The following is a 19,746-nucleotide window of genomic DNA, read 5'->3' on the forward strand; positions in this document are numbered from 1 at the left end:
TATATATATATATATACACACAAGTCATACTGTTTTAGCCAAGCTCTGCTGCTGAACTGGAGGAGGTCTCACCAATCTGTGCGTTGTCGTACAGCAGCAGGTCATAGGCGCTCTGGTATCCAGTGCGGTAATTCGTGCGAGTGCCGCTGTCCCACTGCACCACCACAGTTTTGTCGGGCGTAGTGGTGCTGCCCTGCCGGCCGATCTCCACCACCGTGCCCATGTGCCCCTCTCCTTCATCCTGGTTCCCCCACTTCCAGTCCAGGCCGCGCACCACGCGCATGCCCACCTCCATGCTGCCGCGCACCGGCTGCCCGCTGTGGCCCTCGCTAGGCTTGCGGTGTGCTCGCGGGACGGGGGTCACTGCCTGGGCTCGAGGCGCTGGGAGCGGGACGGTTCTGAGTATGGCGGTCTCTGGAGACAGATCAGGGGTGACTGAAAGCACAAACAAGGAGAGAGAAAATAAGCGTACAATCATTCAGAGAACACGCACTCAAACCAAGACAGAGTCTTTCACATAATCAAGTCTAAGGTACTCGTATAGCACTTTTTTTTTTTTTACGTGAAAAAGATTAACCCAGTAACTTTGTTTTGGTAAGCCTTTTTCTGCAAGCGTCTGAGAAAACCAGCGCGTCTGATTTCGCTCCCTTGGTGACGTGGCAAAGGGATCTCATTATAATATTACCGCCCCTTAATCTGTAAGTTTACAGCCAGGGGCGCCGTTGTTTTGATTTCATGAGCGCTCTAATGCCACGGCGAAAGTTTGAGCAAAACATGCTAACTGTTCTGTGTTTGGCTGCACAGACGAGCACAGAACACTGTTTAGAGTCCCAGCCTCAGAGACGACAGAGCAGTGATTTATTGATTTATTTAATGTATATTGCTGCTGCCACACAGATCTAAAATACACACGCGATTTATTTCCCAGCTGTTTACCTTCACAGACATAACCCAGTTTGTGTAACTCGTGTTTTTAACGTAAACTTCTATGTGAAAGAGAACTTAGTTTAGTACTCGCATGCTGTGACAGCCGCTTTCTGTGCGTGTGCTTCAGAAGTGTGCGCTCAGAAAACCGTATATCAGAAGTTTAAACTCATAAGGTTTAAAACACATTATTTCAGCACAATAAACATGATAATCAGAACCAAAAAAGATGTTTTTAGCAGGTACGAGCTGTAAGCAGCTCTATTCTGTAAAGGGGGCGGGGAGCAGCAGCTCATTTGCATTTAAAGAGACAGGCCCGAAAAACTGTGCGTTTCTGCTTCCACTCAAAATAGGCATTTTCAAAATGATATAATAAATGATCTGTGCAGTATTTTGAGCTAAAACTTCCCAGACACATTCTGGGGACACCAGAGACTTATATTACATATTGTAAAAAGGGTCATAATATGTCTCCTTTAACAAAGAGAAAGTTTTATGGCTGTGTGATATGATGATATATAACAACGATACAAGTGATGCTCCAGATTTAGACCCACTTCTGCTTTATACATTTCAGATTGTTTTAAAGAGACGAACAGGAAAATAATGATTCAATGATGCTGTTAAAGATCAATTCTGCTGTTAAAAAAAAAACCATATCAATGGGGTGGGGATTCAGACACGTGTCTGGTCTGACTGTGCACAAATCATCAAGTACATGTTGTTGTTAAATAAATAAATACATAAATACATGCATACATATGTGTGTGTGTGGACTTTTTGTAGTAGTCCTTTACATTCGGAAATTCCTAAATGCCTACTTTTACACAAAGTTAAATTACGTTCGTACATTTTTCTCACTGAATGCCTCGTTTCACTCACAAAAGTAACATCAGAGAAGCAAAATGGTTTGCGAATGTGTTGTGTTGCTTTTAAAACAGACTGTTTCTGCTATGAAGTTTATTTTTCTGGTCAAACATCAATAAAATGCATCAGTGAAGTTGTCTACAAAGGCATAAATATGACTTGTTTCTTTTTTTATTATATTTCAACCCTATATTTCACAATTCAAGCGTTTGTGTGCTCTCTCCAGCTGAAGGGCGATAAGCTAAGAGCACATGCCTCATATTCTCATGACTCGAGTGTTTTTTATGGCTTTCCTTGCGGAAGCTGATTTTATGTCATACTGTAATATCCTTTTAACATTTTATCACGCTTAGTCTCTATTTTTGACACACTGCTCTGGGAAGCTCCATCCACAATGACAGCTCATTGGTCTAAAACTTTGAAGGTGGACATAATCTAAGCATGATCTGGCAGGAGCATGACATTGCTGTCATCCAGTATCTGAATGAACAGGACTGCAGACAAAGGCCGTTTTTTTTAAAGGTTAAGAACGGTCCTGCAGGTGTCTTGTGCTGCACTAGCTTACTATAGTAAGAACAGGGTTCCCTGCAGTGCTGCTGAGATGGTAGTTGCTGTACGATGTGAACGGAGAAACCGTCTTACGGTCAACTCTGCAGCACTAGAGCCACAGCATAAGCGCAAACTGACTAGAAAGAAAAGTCCATCACCATGCCTATTCACAGAGCATATCTTTCATTCTTACGCTGACCAAACTATCACTGCTCTGAATGCAACCTTGCGAATCTGAGATAAGCATATTAATGAATACAGTCAGAATGATTACGCAGCGGTGCACGACACACAGTCAAAGCAGACCTCGTACAAGCTGCTGAAATCAGATGTTCACCTTTAATTAAATAGGCTAACATATGCCAGCTGTTTGCACCAAATACTCCTTTCAAACTCTGTCTCATAACTACAACAGACAGGGAGAGGAGCAACAGGTGTGTGTCCACTCACAGCCCTGGCCACTCAACCTGTAGGACCCATGAAAGGGAGTTTATCCGTTATCGCTCAGAAGGGCCAGGATAAGCGCTTGTGAAAAGTGTTCTGGTGTGAATCAGGAGAGAAATCTGCACAGATCAAGCAGCGTTTAAGCAGCTCTAAACTAATATGTGGCTGGATTTTGATGTAAGAAACAACAGGAGACGTACTTTTTCACTGGAAGAAGTGTTATTATGAATTATGGACTCAATATATTAGTTAAAAATGTCGTAATGCTGGATTAGTTTCAGCTTTTGTCTTCTCCAGATGTTCACTGATGGACTGGAGTGCGGTGGATTACTTGTGGATTATTGTGATGTTTTTATCAGCTGTTTGGACTCTCATTCTGACGGCACCCATTCACTGCAGAGCATCCATTGCTGAGACACTGATGCATACAAACCTGATGAAGAAACAAACTCATCTACAGCTTGGATGGCGAATATAATTTTTTTGGGTGAATTATTCCTTTAATTAACATCATGTTTCGAGGCGTGTAGAAGCACATTTATTCTCAGAATATTCACATAATAAAATCCCAAGATGAAAATGACAATTAGGTGTGTATTCATGAATGATGATGCAGAAATTTTAACTTTATTCATTTATAGGAAACATTTATTTCCTCGATCTTGTGTGCTCTGCATCTCCTCTGCACCACACCAGCTATTAAAATATACAATACTAGAATACTGAATTCTATAATCAATGCAATGAATTATTATAACAGAATCAATGCATCAATGTATTTTACACCCCTACTATCCACTATTAAACAGCATATTGATAAATCGTGCATTGCAGCATTGCTAAAACTGAATGTGGATTGCAATGCTCAGATTCTGATGTGCTGAGGTCACAATCACAGACGTCTCAGCGCTCTGACCAAGCAAAAATAGGCTTCAAAAACAGGAACTGCTCCCTTCCCATAAGACAACTTCCTCCATTCCGGAGTTCACGCGTACCAGAGCCTGCCTGGAGTGGAGTAAAGGTCAGTCAAAGAGTCCGCACACCATCAACAAACACAGCAACGGTTTAGCATCGCCAACAGCAGCATCAATGGTTCCACATTCACTTCCACAGTTAGGACAGACTAACAGGGAACCGTACACACGACCCAAACCCCAGACCCCAGAGACTCTCTAACAAAACTCTCTGTCGGCACCAAATGCTTTAATGTCAAAGCAAGCTCTTGAGGGCCTAGTTAGCAACAATTTTAAGATTGCCTGATAAGAGGTCAACTCCACAGGACCCCCGGCCAATATGCAAATTTACGAACCAGACTGCAATTTCATAATGCCAATTTATTTCAACTCGTGTCATTTGTTTCAAGCTTGAGTATTTCACAGATCATGAAGAAAGTCACACCACATGAAAAAAATACACATTACACATTTTGCAAGTGGTTTAAAATAATAAAAAAGGTAAAAAAAAAAACTCAACATGGTCCATGGAGATGAACACATCAAAGAAAAGAAAAATGGCATGTCGTCATGTCAGCTGCACATATATCTACGCTAGAATGACTCGAGTCGTACTTTGCTCAACAAAATCCGTTGCACACAGAACGGGCTGGAGCTGGCTTTCATCAGGCACATATGGTGACCCGGCGCAGTTTAATGAAGGAGAGGAGAGAGAAGACAAATCAATACTCATCCAGGATAAACAGCACACTGAAGGGGGATTACATCAACCCTCGAGGAGCGGCCAAAACGCATCCTTTCCTCGACGAAACATGGCCAACTGACAACGAGCATTAGCACGGTCCTGTGAGCGCACTTCACCGATGGCTCGAGATCTGATGAAACTCTCACTTAATATATCTAGCTAGATAAACTGAGTGCTGTGAATATACTATGCATTGTGCATCAGATGCCAAGAAAGCCAGCATGAACAGATGACACCCAATAAACCTTGTCCAACAAATACAGTGTTCTTTCCATCATGTCTTTTGAGCTCAAAAAGCCTGGAGCAACAGAATGTAATTACAAACAGTTAAAGCAGAACAAACACATGAACCACTCACAGGCCCTGTGTTTCAGAGCGCTTCGCATCATCCTCGCTGTTCTCCTCGCTCTCAGCCGTCCGCAGCTGTTTGTTTTGGGGTGAAGTTTGCTCTGATTGGGAACTCAGAGGCTCAATCGCTCGCTGGCAGCAGATTCTAGAGCAGAACAAACACGACAGGCACATTTCCTTGCACGGCTCTCCACTGCTGAAATACAGGGGTATTATTGAACGCTGCTCTTCTGCATCTACACAGCTTTAAAAAAATGGTCGCATTTCCTAAAATAGTGAAAAAACATTTGTTGACTTTAGGCTGGAGTACTTTTGGAAACAGGATAAGGTAAAGGTTTCATTAAAACATTTTATTCAAATTTTTGCAAAAGAATGTAAACCAACAATTACAGAGCAGTGCAGATGTGATTTTTTTTTTTATTAAGCCAGCATAAGAGACAAGTGTGTAAAATCAGAAGTTTATACCTGCAGCATGAACTATTTTCAGTGTTTCAAAACATAAATAAATACAAATTAAAAGTTGCACTCTTCTCGGTGTGTGTATTTAAATCTCAGTGACGTGAACAAAGGGTCAGATTAGGACGGCACGTGCAGCTCCATCATCATCTCATTATAATCTACTCATCATATTGATAATGAGATAAGAATGACAGCAACAAGACCGGATACATCAATATCATAAAGCCCTGCAATTTCTGAGCGGATTCTTTTACCAGAGTCTACAGTCCCTTGATCATGACGAATGAACAAAAACATGTCCAGAAATACTAATTATACGTAGAAATTAATTAAGCTATTTTTAAATCCATTGTAATTTTAGCATTATGACATGGTTTTAACACCAGTTAAGCATATTTGCCCAAATTCTCATTATCGTAACTCATCCAGATGTTTTACTAGACGTTCAGTTCTTGTTATTCTCAGTGTTTGAGACATTTTTACTGAACTGCAGTAATGATTTTCATTTAAATCTGCTTAAATTGATCAATGTAAAATACTAAAGCATTTAAACATTTACATTTTTTTTCACATTACAGCCATGAGAATTAGATTAGATGGGGTGCTTATGAGTTCACAACCATTTCTACATTCTTTGGGGGTGGAAAACATGCACAAAATCTTGAGATATAACCTAGAAATTATAATATGAACAACCCAAAGACAGATGCTACATGCTAGCAAGTACACATAAACTAACAGGCCTGTAATCTCATCAGTAGGCCTCTGTTCAGTTGTCTTCGTTACCTGTTGATAGGTTTGTGTTGCGATGCTCCACGTGTCAGAACAATCAAAAACCCATGACGCCCTGGGGACATCTCACAACACAATGGATGGCACCGATCCAAAAAAGCCCATCCCACACGCCCCGTCACCTACAGGATGAGCCGTCTCACTTCGAGAAACAAGTGAAAGCAGACAAAGAGAGAAAGTGGGCATCATCGCTGGACGTCTGTGGCTGTCCCAGGTCATGCTGGAGTGGTGGCACGGGGCCGGGCAGTGTGTCAGACACTGCAGGCAATAATGCTGAGCCAATCAGAATTACAGACAGAGACCGCTTACCAGGAACCCATGTGCTGCTACAGGATGCAGCCAGTGTTTAGTCCTCCGTGTGCCTTATCAGCACAGATTATCCCACACGGGACAGGGAAGAGGCTACTGAGACTTTGGCTGATCACTCACACACATAAACAGATGTTTGTTGATGTAATAACTACTTCCATGTCCACTGCACTGCACAAGCCCTTTAAAGTCAGCAGAGAGGACACCTCACATGAGGAAAGAGCTGAACACATCTGTCATTCTCGGGTTGATGTGAGACAGATGCTTGTGTGAACAAACACCTGCTGCTGTTTCCATCTTCATCCTGGGGCCAATGTTCAACTCCAGACGTGCTGGAAGAGTCACTCGTGTATTCATAGCCTGTGCTAATAAATCTACGCGCAGCTGCATTAGGCGGGATCGCAATATAAACACACGCATCCACGTGAGCCGAGCCGTAGCAGAGCCACCAATGATGAATGGAAGCTGAAGACAGCTTCAAGCCCAGAGAGGAAAAGAAGAGAAACTGCCCTAGAGTTGAAGCTCGCTAAATATCACATTGAAAAGAAGTTAAACCAAAAATGTAAATATGCTCACCCTCAGGCCATCCCAGGTATAGATGAGTAGAAATGCAGCATTGCATCATTGTCTCAGCAATGGATGCTCTGCAGTGAATGGGTGCCGTCAGAATGAGAGTTCAAACAGCTGATAAAAACATCACAATAATCCACAGCACTCCAGTCCATCAGTTAACATCTGGAGAAGACAAAAGCTGAAACTAATCCAGCATAAAGAGATTTTTAACTAAAATACGAGACCATAATCCATAATAAATGTGGGTGGAGACCACAGGAGATGGACTTTTTCACTGGAGGAAGCGTTATTATGGATTATTTTAGTTACAAACTTCTTGATGGATTAGTTTCAGCTTTTGTCTTCTCCAGATTTTAACAGATGGACTGGAGTGGTGTGGATTATTGTGATGTTTTTATCAGCTGTTTGGGCTCTCATTCTGACGGCACCCATTCACTGCAGAGCATCCATTGCTGAGACACTGATGCAATGTTGCATTTCTCCAAATCTGATGAAGAAACAAACTCATCTACAGCTTGGATGGCCTGAGTGTAAGTGTTATGAAACAGAAGGACACAGGACAGGGACTGATACAGATGGGATGTTTATTGACAATATGGAGGCAGGCAGATAAACGAATGAGTAAAGCAGACTTAGCTGAGACACTGTTGAGTAGTGACAGCCAGGTAAGAGTCCACAATGGTGAATGCTCAACAGGAAGATGACGGATCGAGGAGGGTAAGTAGTGCAGGAAGGTAGCCAGGTTCATTACATAAGGTAACAACAAGAACAGACAAATGAGAAGTGCAAAGTGAGGGTTTATAAAGGGTGGCTTGATTGGTGAAGGCAGGTGCAGTGAATCTGAACTCCGGGGATTGTGAACAAGTGGGTGGAGCTGCAGGTTCTGGCGTGACTGGTGATTATGTGACAGTATCCCCCCGCCCATGGGCAGCTCCAGTAGTGACAAGGACAGCCTCTGCCTTTGGGAGCGTGACGATCTGTATGAAGGTCCATTACATATCATTACAATCCAGGATCTTTCCTCAAGGCTGTAACCTTCCCAGTCCACCAGATATTCCAAACAGCCACCTCATCGCCGAGAGTCCAAGATGGTGTTGACACAGTAGACGAGTTGTTTGTTGTCGATCTCTGGAGGAGGAGGTCCATCAGGTTCGCCAGATCCTGAGGAGGGAGAGACAAGAGGATTAGTGAATGGCTTAAGGAGTGAGACATGAAATATTGGATAGATGCGGTAGTGTGCTGGGAGAGTTGATAAGTCACATCATTGATCTGCCTCCGGATGGGTAAATGGACCTATGCAGCGGGGACTCAGTTTGCGACAAAGTAGTCGAAGACAAATGTCCCTGGTAGAGAGCCAGACCTTCTGTCCCGGTTTGGTAGCGCTGGAATGGTGAGTATTGGCCTGGCTCTTCTGTCTCCGAACGGCCTGTTGCAGGTGAACATGAGCTGAGTCCCAACCCCTCACGCTCTCCTGGAACCAGAGGTTCACAGCTGTAACATCTGATGGCTCACCAGACCAGGGAAACAGGTGTTGCTGGAAGCAGAGTATGCACTGGGTACAGGATAAGTCCCGTGGTGTTCTGTCATAGGGAGCTGATGGAGACTCCCAGTAGCTGGAAGAAAGCTTGCCGCACCTGAGAGATGAACTGGGGTCCGCGATCTGAGATTAAATCCTCGGGTAGCCCGAAATTTTGGAACAAATGTTGGAACAGAAGTTCTGCGGTTTCCAGTGTGGTGGGTAGTCCTTTTAGAGGATGAGTTTGCAGGCTTTAGATAACTGGTCCACGGCTACCAGGATGCAGGTGTGCAAGTGCGAGGTAGGTAGGTCCGTTGCAAAGTCCACTTCGAGGTGAGACTAGAGTCAACATGGAATGGGTAGAGGAACCAGCTTTTCTTCAGGGAGACGACAAGGAGTCTTGGACATGGCACAGACGGAGCAGCTCTTCACATACCGGGAGACATCCTGGGTCATATTGGGCCACCAATAGTGGTTTTGGAGGAGCGAGAGGGTTTGCAGGCTGCCTAGGTCCCCAAAGAGCTTGGAAAGGTGTAAACTGACTCCAGAAGTGTGAGCCGCAGAGATGTAGGTACATAGACCTTCCCTTCTGGACCTCCCGGCCTGGCTTGGAGGGGGCTTACGATCATGGCTGGAGGGAGGATAGGTTCAGGAGGCGAGTTGTTTTGATCAGAGTGATGGATGCGGGAGAGTGCATCTGCCTTTTGGTTCTTGAATCCTGGTCGGTAAGTGACAATGAAGTTGAATCGAGTGAAGAACAGAGCCCAGCAGGCCTGTCTGGGGTTAAGCCGCTTAGCATCACGGAGGTATTCTAAATTGCGGTGATCGATAATGACTTTGAACAGATGCCTTGCTCCCTCCAGCCAATGATGCCATCCTTCCGAAGCTAGTTTAAATTACCAGGAGTTCACGTTTGCCAATGTCGTAATTCTGCTCCGCTGGGGACGGTTTCTTGGAGTAGAAGGTGCAAGGATGGAGGACGGGAGGCTCTCCTTGCCGCTGAGAAAGCACTGATCCTACCCCGACCATAGAGGCATCGACTTCAACGACCAAGAGAAGATCTGGATCAGTCAGGGTAGGAGCGGTGCATAAAGCTTTCTTAAGCTGATGAAAAGCTTGGATGGCGGCAGGTGTCCGGGATGGAGACTTGGGCTTATCTTTCAGGAGGGCGGTGATCGGAGCACAGATTTGGCTGAAGTTTGCAATGAACTGATGATAGAAACTGGCAAATTATAGGAACCTTTGGGTTCTTTGATGGAGGTAGGTTGAGGCCAGACCTTAACAGCTTGCACTTTTCTCTGGTCTACATGGATGCAATTATGGTCGATGACATACCCAAGGAACTGGATCTTGTCTTTGTGGAACTCGCATTTATCCAACTTGAAGTAAAGGCGTTGTTCCTTCAGTTTCTGGAGGACCTGCTTCATGTGGTGGCGATGTTCAGCCAGGTTCCGGGAGTAGATGAGTATATCATTGATGTACACCCGTGTTTCTCAACCCTGGGGGCGCCCCCCCAACACTGCACATTTTGTATGTCTCCCTAATCTGACACACCCATTTCAGGTCCTGCAGTTTCTTTTAAGGAGCTAATGAGTTGAATCAGGTGTGTTTGATTAGGGAGACACACAAAATGTGCAGTGCTGGGGGGTGCCCAGGACCAGGGTTGAGAAACACTGATGTACACGATCACAAAGTGATGGAGGAACTCCAAGATACAGGCTCCGCACAGCTGCTCTAGGGCTGCAGGGACCAGAGGAAGAGGGTAACAGTATTTAATGGTTTGTGAGTTCAGAACACAGTAATCAACGCAAGGCCGCAAGCCTCCATCCTTTTTTCTGATGAAGAAGAAGCTGGAAGCTGCTGGAGAAGTGGATGGGTGGATAATTTTATTTGAGAGCCTCCTCAATATATTCCCCCATGGCCTTCTGTTCTAGGATGGACAGTGGGAAGATCTTTCCCTTGGGTAGACTAGGCCCAGGCAGCAGGTCAATGGCACAGTCCCATGACCGGTGTGGTGGTAGCTGGGTGGCTGCCTGCTTGCTTGCTAAATCTGTGGTTTCTGGACTCTCAATTATGCTGGATGTAAGGTCTACAGGCCTGCAGGAAGTGGATAGGTGAGGTCTTGATGGAGATCCGGAATATTTCATAATAGGTGAAAGACAGGATGATGTTGAAAGGCGATTATGAGTGAGGTATCATTCCACTCGCTGGTGTCCGCCAGAGTGCGGAATTGGAGAGCATATTCTCTCCCAGATGAACTACCTTGGCAAAGCCGAAAGAGTTGGTTCTGCACAGACAGGGTGGATGCTGTTTGGCCGAAAACCTCCTTGAAATGGGTAATGAACACTATGAGAGAAGTGGTTACTGGACCATTGGCATTCCATATGGCTCTTGCTCATTGAAGGGTGTGTCCCGACAGGAGCGAGATGATGTTGAAGGAGAGGGGAGAGGTAGGAGTGACTGATGAAGTGTTTCCACGAGTTCAGCAAAGTGATCCGGGTTGGGGTTGGCAGACGGTTCTATTTGTCATTGCATTATTGGTCTAGTCTTCTATTATGAAACAGAAGGACACAGGACAGGGACTGATACAGATGGGATGTTTATTGACAATATGGAGGCAAGCAGATAAATGGATGAGTAAAGCAGACTTAGCTGAAACACCGGTGAGTAGTGACAAGCAGGTAAGAGTCCACAATGGTGAATGCTCAACAGGAAGATGAAGGATCGAGGAAGGTAAGTAGAACAGGTAGGTAGTCAGTTTGTTGCGCAAGGTAACAACAAGACCAAACAAATGAGAAGTGCACAGTGAGGGTTTATAAAGGGTGGCTTGATTGGTGTAGGCAGGTGCGGTGTATCAGAACTCTGGGGATTGTGAACAAGTGGGTGGAGCTGCAGGATCTGCCGTGTCTGGTGACTCCATGACAATAAGGGCATTTTCATTTTTGGGTGAACTATTCCTTTAATCGGGTCTGTGCATTGAAAACGTCCACTATAGGCCTCAAATTACAGCAGTAATTAACACATTTCTATCAACAAATCACATCCAAAACCTAATAGCTGAGGTCACGGAGTTAACTGCTGCAGGAAATGCCACCCTCTACACAGTGAGTAAACTTTTTTCCTGTCAAAATAATGGAGTTCATTTGGAATTATTCAACGTTTAAGAACAAGTAAAAGCCACCGTTCCTTGAGTAGTGGGTGGAGCTAATGCACAAGCAACAGTCTGATTAGCTAGCGCTCATCTATTACGTCCCATTTTGATTTCAGCAAATCAGTTTGAGCAAACACAGACAGTGTGATTAATATTCATTAACCCAGCAGCTCATCAGACCTTAGAACATTGTACCGTTATTAGCAGAAGCATTATCAGAATGACTTTTGTCTCAAGCACCACCACCATACAAGTCTGCTATGCTTTAGTTCTAATTACTAAAGTTCTATCATAAAAAAACGTGATTGACTGATGTTTTGTTCAAAAAGATTAGGTATGCTTTTTTTTTTTTTATTTCCATTTTGCATAAAGGCTCTTCTTGACAGAAAGCAAGTCTCTGTTAAACTTTACTGACTTCACTGAATGAACGGCAGCACACGCGCACATGTGTCAGACAGACAGAGCGCAATTCATGCTTAGTGCAAAAATTTTGCTGAAATATTTGTTATTGGTTGTTAAATTTAGGTTTAAAATTCGACATGCAATGCAAGTAATTGAGAAATAACTAAAAAGGGATAACAACATGCAATTGGTAAAAAAAAATGTCTAGGCCTATACTAATTACTAAAGTTCTATCATAAAAAAACGTGATTGACTGATGTTTTGTTCAAAAAGATTAGGTATGCTTTTTTTTTTTTTATTTCCATTTTGCATAAAGGCTCTTCTTGACAGAAAGCAAGTCTCTGTTAAACTTTACTGACTTCACTGAATGAACGGCAGCACACGCGCACATGTGTCAGACAGACAGAGCGCAATTCATGCTTAGTGCAAAAATATTCATTTTGCTGAAATATTTGTTATTGGTTGTTAAATTTAGGTTTAAAATTCGACATGCAATGCAAGTAATTGAGAAATAACTAAAAAGGGATAACAACATGCAATTGGTAAAAAAAAATGTCTAGGCCTATAGCAAATAAAGAAATTATAGTACAAAAGTTACAGTGTTCTGAAGAGTGAATGTATTTGTTCCTGCAGAATATGGCTGGGTGATATGGGCAAAAATTCATACCTCTGTATTTTTTGGCCGATTTGCGATATACGGTATATATCTCTGTATTTTCTTTTTTGTATTTGTATTTAAAAAAAATGTATTTAATATATAAATATTTCACTTACCGCCCAATGTTGTCCAACAAAACAATACATATTAAAGGCTATGAAAACAAATAAAGTGAATGTAACCATATAAGCCTTTATATTGTGTGCAAAAAAGGGTTAAAATCACATTTCATTTTAACAATGCAATCTAAAAACAAAAGTAAGGCTTTTAAAGCACAAGTTAAATTCACTAAACTAAAAGTGAAAATAAATAAGAACAAAAGCACAGAGTTGTGTTAGGCTATTTTGATTACCCCATCACAGTCACTTTACAGTCACTTTACAGTCAGTGCTATCATAAAAATAGACTTACTTGTAGGTTTAAAATTCTACATGTCACATTTATTGTCCAACTATAAATATTTCAGCGAAATGTATATTTTAGTCAGAATTATTGCGCTGATATTTAATTGAGCTCTGTCTGTTTGGCGCTCATTCACTGAAGTCTGTGAAGTTTAGCGGAGAATCCCAAAGCAGAAGGCTCATGCACTTCTGACAGAAAAGGCATTCTAACATTTACAGATGGAATATACCTGTGAAATGTAAGTTATGCATTCAGGAAGACCGCACATCTCAAACACATTAAACGGCGCGAGTAGCCTAATGTCTCTGTCAGTGGCACACGCAGCCTTTCTATCAGAGCATAGGAAGGGCCGAGCCACTTAAACTAATATACCAAACCAAACTATAAACTATGTTTTACCAGTTTTTAAAGGACTCATGAAGCTCGTCACATGTTTGGAATAAACTGGATGATGCACTTTCTCCGCAGCAGCTCAGTCTGTGTCCTCCGCTATATTTTCAGATGCGCTCATATCAAACTACTGTATATCCATATAAATGGTATCGCCTCATATAGAATCGCTTATAAAGAAAATATCGATATATGGATATCTCCTCTTCTCTCTGCACACACTGGAGCAGTTGATTTCTTTACTGACAGCACCAGGAAAAGCAGACTTTCTCTACACTATCACAGCAATGGGTGTTACTACAGAAAACAAACAGATCTGTCATGATGTACTTATTCGCATGCTGTGTCAAATCCACTCTGAATGACTGATCAAATGACTTCAGAAGACAGTAATTAGACACATGGACCACTCTGATGTGCATTTTCTGCTGATTTGTTGTAATTTCAGAGCTTTACAGATAAAGCCTTTCTTTTATTTCAATGGAAGAACAACCAGAATTCCTAAAAAGAAACAGTCTCTCTCAGATTTTTTTCTTTCATTCTGGATGAGTAGATAATGACTGAATTTTCAATTTTGGATGGTTGCATTTATTGCATGTTAAAAATGCAAAAGCAGTTTGCAATTAGAAAAATCCTTCAAAAAAATGTCAAAACCCTTCACAATCTTCAAAACATCCCACCAATCAAATCATAAATAAGTCTAATCTCTAGGATCACATGCGAGTTACGCTTAAGCTAGCATTGCTGTGACGGCTGAAATTACACTCGTACGACGCTTACTGAAACGAAAAGATCAACTGGGAACACTCCAAATGTTAAGACAATTAGCTCTAGACATAACTAATGTAAATTACATTTAAAATGAAGTCAGTGCACGGAATGTGCAAATGCCATTTTGAATATATGAAAATATGGAAAACTATCCACTAGCCCATGAGAATTAGACACATGGACCACTCTGATGTGCATTTTCTGCTGATTTGTTGTCATTTCAGAGCTTTACAGATAAAGCCTTTCTTTTATTTCAATGGAAGAACAACCAGAATTCCTAAAAAGAAACAGTCTCTCTCAGATTTTTTTCTTTCATTCTGGATGAGTAGATAATGACTGAATTTTCAATTTTGGACGGTTGCATTTATTGCATGTTAAAAATGCAAAAGCAGTTTGCAATTAGAAAAATCCTTCAAAAAAATGTCAAAACCCTTCACAATCTTCAAAACATCCCACCAATCAAATCATAAATAAGTCTAATCTCTAGGATCACATGCGAGTTACGCTTAAGCTAGCATTGCTGTGACGGCTGAAATTACACTCGTACGACGCTTACTGAAACGAAAAGATCAACTGGGAACACTCCAAATGTTAAGACAATTAGCTCTAGACATAACTAATGTAAATTACATTTAAAATGAAGTCAGTGCACGGAATGTGCAAATGCCATTTTGAATATATGAAAATATGGAAAACTATCCACTAGCCCATGAAAGTGCTGACTAGGAGTCCTCCGCCAGGTTTCTGAGATATCTTGTCATAGAATATATGTCTTATATTGTTGCTTTATTCATTCATCCACCTACCTATGAAAGTGATATAGAGTGTGATGAAATAAGAGGGAAGGATCTAGATGAAACGAACGTTTAGTCGACTATTAAGGGTGCAGCCCTACTGAAAACACATCTTAATACCAGGTGTAAACAGGGCCACGAGGTAAAATGTGGACGAGCTTCATTTTTGTGTGAACTATGTTTAATGGGCTGTGAGGCGTGACAGAACCTTTCTGCTGTGGGTGTCGATGGCAGACAGAATGCTGGGTGGCAGGCAGCTTGTGACAGACGCGTCCCGAGACACGCTTCTGCTGCAGAACTCTCATTAAGAGCTCATCACTGACCTCCTCAGCGTCAGGGGACCCTTTTCCACCCGCATGCTTGCTGGGCCGTTCTCGAACCGTTCTGAGCATTTCCACCACAGGAATGGCAGCTATGGGCTGGAAAAACCAGTTCTTGTTAGCGCTAAAAGTTTGCTGCTCTGTGGTACCAGGAACCGAGTATATCGGGCTGCATAGAAATGTCTGATGACAAATGCGTTTAGCAGTGATCCCCAGACAAAAGACATGCGGAAAGAAGGCAACACAAAGAGAATAAATAGACTACATATCTCGCTTGCGCACCTACCTCGCTGGTTGCATGCAGCCCCAAACATGCTGCGCAACTAGAGCAGTCTGATTCATAAATGAATAAAGTGGCCGTTCTTTTTAATGCATTGGGCAAAATTGGTACTGTGACTTGTTGTTCATAAAGGAATAATTAGCTAAATGTACAAAAATGATATATGTGTGACCCTGGAGCACAAAACCAGTCATAAGGGTCAATTTTTTGAAATTTACAGCTGAATAAACAAGCTTTCCATTGATGTATGGTTTGTTAGGATAGGACAATATTTGGCTGAGATACAACTATTTGAAAATCTGGAATCTGAGGGAGGGAGCAAAAAATCTAAATATTGAGAAAATCATCTTTAAAATTGTCCAAATGAAGTTCTTAGCAATGCATATTACTAATCAAACATTAAGTTTTTATATATTTACGGTAGGAAATGTACAAAATATCTTCATGGAACATGATTTTAATATTCAATAATTTTGACCCATACAATGTATTTTTGGCTATAGCTACAAATATACCCCAGCGACTTAACACTGCTTTTGTGCTCCAGGGTCACATATGAAGTACTTTGTTAAAAATTCCAATTTGTTACCAAACATGGGGTGCGTTTCCCTTACACTACTGTAACTAGCGGCTGAACTATCACAGCATGACGCGTCATCGGAGAAACTAGCTAGTCACGACAGTTTCCGAAACTTTGTTGCACATCTATCATTCAAAACACATTGGTTCAACCATTACAATGACGCCACACATGTGGTGGAGTAATTACTTCTGCTAATTAATCGCTCCAGATCAAATGAATGCCAGATTTTTACTGTAAATATCAAGCATGGAGTCCGAGGACTACTTGGGTATTTTAGTTCTCTGTTGTTTCGCTTTATTGTCAGATGTCTGATTCCAGTACTTTGTTAAAAATTCTAATTTGTTACCAAACAAAACATGGGGTGTGTTTCCCTTACACTACTGTAACTAGCGGCTGAACTATCACAGCATGACGCGTCATCGGAGAAACTAGCTAGTCACGACAGTTTCCGAAACTTTGTTGCACATCTATCATTCAAAACACATTGGTTCAACCATTACAATGACGCCACACATGTGGTGGAGTAATTACTTCTGCTAATTAATCGCTCCAGATCAAATGAATGCCAGATTTTTACTGTAAATATCAAGCATGGAGTCCGAGGACTACTTGGGTATTTTAGTTCTCTGTTGTTTCGCTTTATTGTCAGATGTCTGATTCCATCGCGGGTTTTCTCCTACAGAATACTTGAGCACATTCGCACTCTAGCTTATTTGGGTAATGATCTCTTTAAGTCAACATATCATACTAACAAGAAACTATGCTGCTAAGCACAGGGTGAAAGCTGTTCTTTTACTGTGCCGAGTCACCACGTGATGGACAAGTGAGAACGACTGACTTAAAATAGTAAACCTATGTGACTACATTATGACCAGAATGATGAACTGTGACGCTCTGAGAGATAACACAGCTCGACCTCAAAGCAAACACACGGGTTAACCACACCTGATCTAGTGTGCGCACGCAAAACACAATGAAACACATCCTCTGCATTCAGTGTAATATGTTAGGATGCGAAACAGAAACGACTAGCAACAAATACAATCCACTACAACAAACCGCAAAGGGCACGGAAATGTTGTCACAGGGCTGAATCTGCATTACACTGGCACATATTAAGTGTCTCTGATTCGTCAACTACTCTGTTGGCTGACCGATAATAAAACACAGCCTCGCTGACCTTCGAAATAAAGCTGCTGCCCTTTCAATGTATGCTTGTGAGGAATCAACATTAGACAGGCGTCACTGTACACACAACTACCCTCAAATTCCCATGTTTCTGCCATTGTGCCATTGTAACAGCAAGCTATTCCTTGTCCACTTTGTCAGGTATCGGTTTCATTTCTTGGTGTGCTGATCTTACGGACCATGTCAGGAGCATCTGATGCTGTACTTTATGTAAGAGATTCCCAAACAAATTGAATAATAAATGTGAGTCACCATGTCAGTACACAAACACACTGTTTTTGGACATGTCTCTTTATAACACCACGTCTTTTGCACATGCACCATGGTATTATTTGCGTTGTCACGTGAATGCAATGATATACACATACAGTAATCACTCAGTGCCCTACAATATGTTTAAATACATTCCCATCACTACACCACTGTAAGGGAAGCATCAGCGCGCGCTGCCCAAATAAACCAATCCCAATACACGGAGAGTGACTATCCGCGCGCTACAGGGCGCACAAGAGGAGGAAACATCCCTGCGTTTGTTTCCACACATGATCTCGCGTGTTTATTATCAGCAGAGGCGCGCGACTGCTCTCCTACGGAGTCTATTGATCGTTTATCGGTTGACTGTGTGTGACACAATCCACAGATATGCGTTTCATAGATCCCCTTAGAAGTAAACCATGCCCATTAATATGAATATTCAAGCAAAAGAAGTCGCCTAAGCCCCGTTATGTGACCCGTGTCATCCCGTGCATGCTTACCTGTCGACAACATCAATGCTTCCGCGAAAACTTCACCGGCCCACCGATTAACGTGTGCTTCCTCGGGCTCGCGGGCGGTTATCGCAGCGCTGCGCATGTGTCAGCGCGCGTCAGCGGACATCCCTCAGACCAGAGCTCCACGAAGCTCCCGCGGATCAGTCCAGACGCAGAAGCGGGGAAGCAGCATCAGCACAGCGGGCTTCGGGGCTTCGGGGCTTCGGGCAGGCGGAAATACACCGGAAGCGCGCTAGTTGAGCTAGCAGCAGTGGGTTCTGCACCGCTGCCGCGTTCACCGACCGCACTATGGCGAAGGATCGGCTCTTGAATATTAATAAGGTGACGCTCCAGGAAGGTTACCAGGCAACGCTCATTAATATTCATGAGGTCGTCCTTCGCCGTAGTGGGATCCATTCTGGCTCGCGGCGTACAGCTATGGCGACTCATTAAATTAATGTTCTCGAGTTTAATCACTGTGTTTAAGATGCGGGTTACGAAGAACTTGTGGGGCACCTTAGCATGCTTAATAAGTGATTTCTCGAGTTGGAAGAGGACAGTGCGCATGCGCGAGCGGCGAGACTCTGGTCCTCGTGAGCCATCTTGTTGTCTCTCCATATGCTGCACTGCTGACGGTGCGCTACATCCCTTTAAGTCATCTATCTATCTATCTATCTATCTATCTATCTCTGTCTGTCCATCATCTATCTATCTATCTATCTATCTATCTATCTCTGTCTGTCCATCATCTATCTATCTATCTATCTATCTATCTATCTATCTATCCATCATCTATCTATATTTCTATCTATCTATCTGTGTATCTATCTATCTATCCATTACCTATCTATCTATCTATCTATCTATCCATCATCTATCTATCTATCTATCTATCTATCCATTACCTATCTATCTATCCATCATCTATCTATATTTCTATCTATCTATCTATCTATCTATCTCTGTCTGTCTATCCATCATCTATCCATCATCTATCTATCTATCTATCCATTATCTATCTATCTATCTATCTATCTATCTATCTGTCTGTCCATCATCTATCTATCTATCTATCTATCTATCTATCTAACTATCAATCTGTCTATCTATCCATTATCTATCTATCTATCTATCTATCTATCTATCTATCTATCTATCTATCTATCTATCTATCCATCATCTATCTATATTTCTATCTATCTATCTATCTATCGCTGTCTGTCTATCTATCTATCTATCTACCTATCTATCTATCTATCTATCTATCTATCTATCTATCTCTGTCTGTCTATCCATCATCTATCTATCTATCTGTCTGTCTGTCTATCTATCTATCTATCTATCTATCTATCTATCTATCTATCTCTGTCTGTCTATCCATCATCTATCTATCTACATCCCTTTAAGTCATGCTCATTCAATTATTATGAGCTTTTACAGATATTTGCAATCCTCCGAACAACCGTTTTCAGTCACACTTTACAGCAAGGCTGTATACATTAACATTAGTTAATGCAGTAGTTTATTCATCCATCATCAACTATCTATCTATCTATCTATCTATCTATCTATCTATCTA

General features: G+C 42.1%; 1 protein-coding gene across 4 annotated transcripts; it reads right to left on the minus strand.

Moving 5' to 3' along the window:
• Window positions 1–23: 23 nt before the first annotated feature.
• LOC107573316 (E3 ubiquitin-protein ligase MIB2-like) lies at window positions 24–18,522 on the minus strand. 4 transcript variants are annotated; one of them, XM_016259758.1, is made up of 3 exons: window positions 6,076–6,448; window positions 4,841–4,975; window positions 24–435 (listed from the first exon to the last, which is right to left on the minus strand). In XM_016259758.1, the coding sequence occupies exons 2-3, from the start codon at window positions 4,869–4,871 to the stop codon at window positions 35–37; spliced, it is 432 nt and encodes a 143-aa protein (XP_016115244.1). In that variant the 5' UTR covers window positions 4,872–4,975; window positions 6,076–6,448; the 3' UTR covers window positions 24–34. The 4 variants fall into 4 exon arrangements, 2 of the variants coding, with proteins under 2 accessions (XP_016115244.1, XP_016115243.1); XR_001607485.1 differs by lacking the exon at window positions 4,841–4,975 and having other exon boundaries at window positions 6,076–6,484; XM_016259757.1 differs by lacking the exons at window positions 4,841–4,975; window positions 6,076–6,448 and adding an exon at window positions 18,174–18,497.
• Window positions 18,523–19,746: the final 1,224 nt, after the last annotated feature.

The sequence above is a fragment of the Sinocyclocheilus grahami genome, unplaced genomic scaffold (genome assembly GCF_001515645.1).
Source record: "Sinocyclocheilus grahami isolate Dianchi unplaced genomic scaffold, SAMN03320097.WGS_v1.1 scaffold1916.1, whole genome shotgun sequence".
Lineage (NCBI taxonomy): Eukaryota > Metazoa > Chordata > Actinopteri > Cypriniformes > Cyprinidae > Sinocyclocheilus > Sinocyclocheilus grahami.

What these genes read in the sequence shown, in the direction of transcription:
- LOC107573316 (XM_016259757.1), bottom strand. Translation starts at nt 18,270, where the DNA reads ATGCGCAGCGCTGCGATAACCGCCCGCGAGCCCGAGGAAGCACACGTT. An exon ending in AGCATTGATGTTGTCGACAG is followed by an intron (nt 436 to 18,173) that starts GTAAGCATGCAC and finishes TTGTGCTTTCAG; the next exon opens with TCACCCCTGATCTGTCTCCA.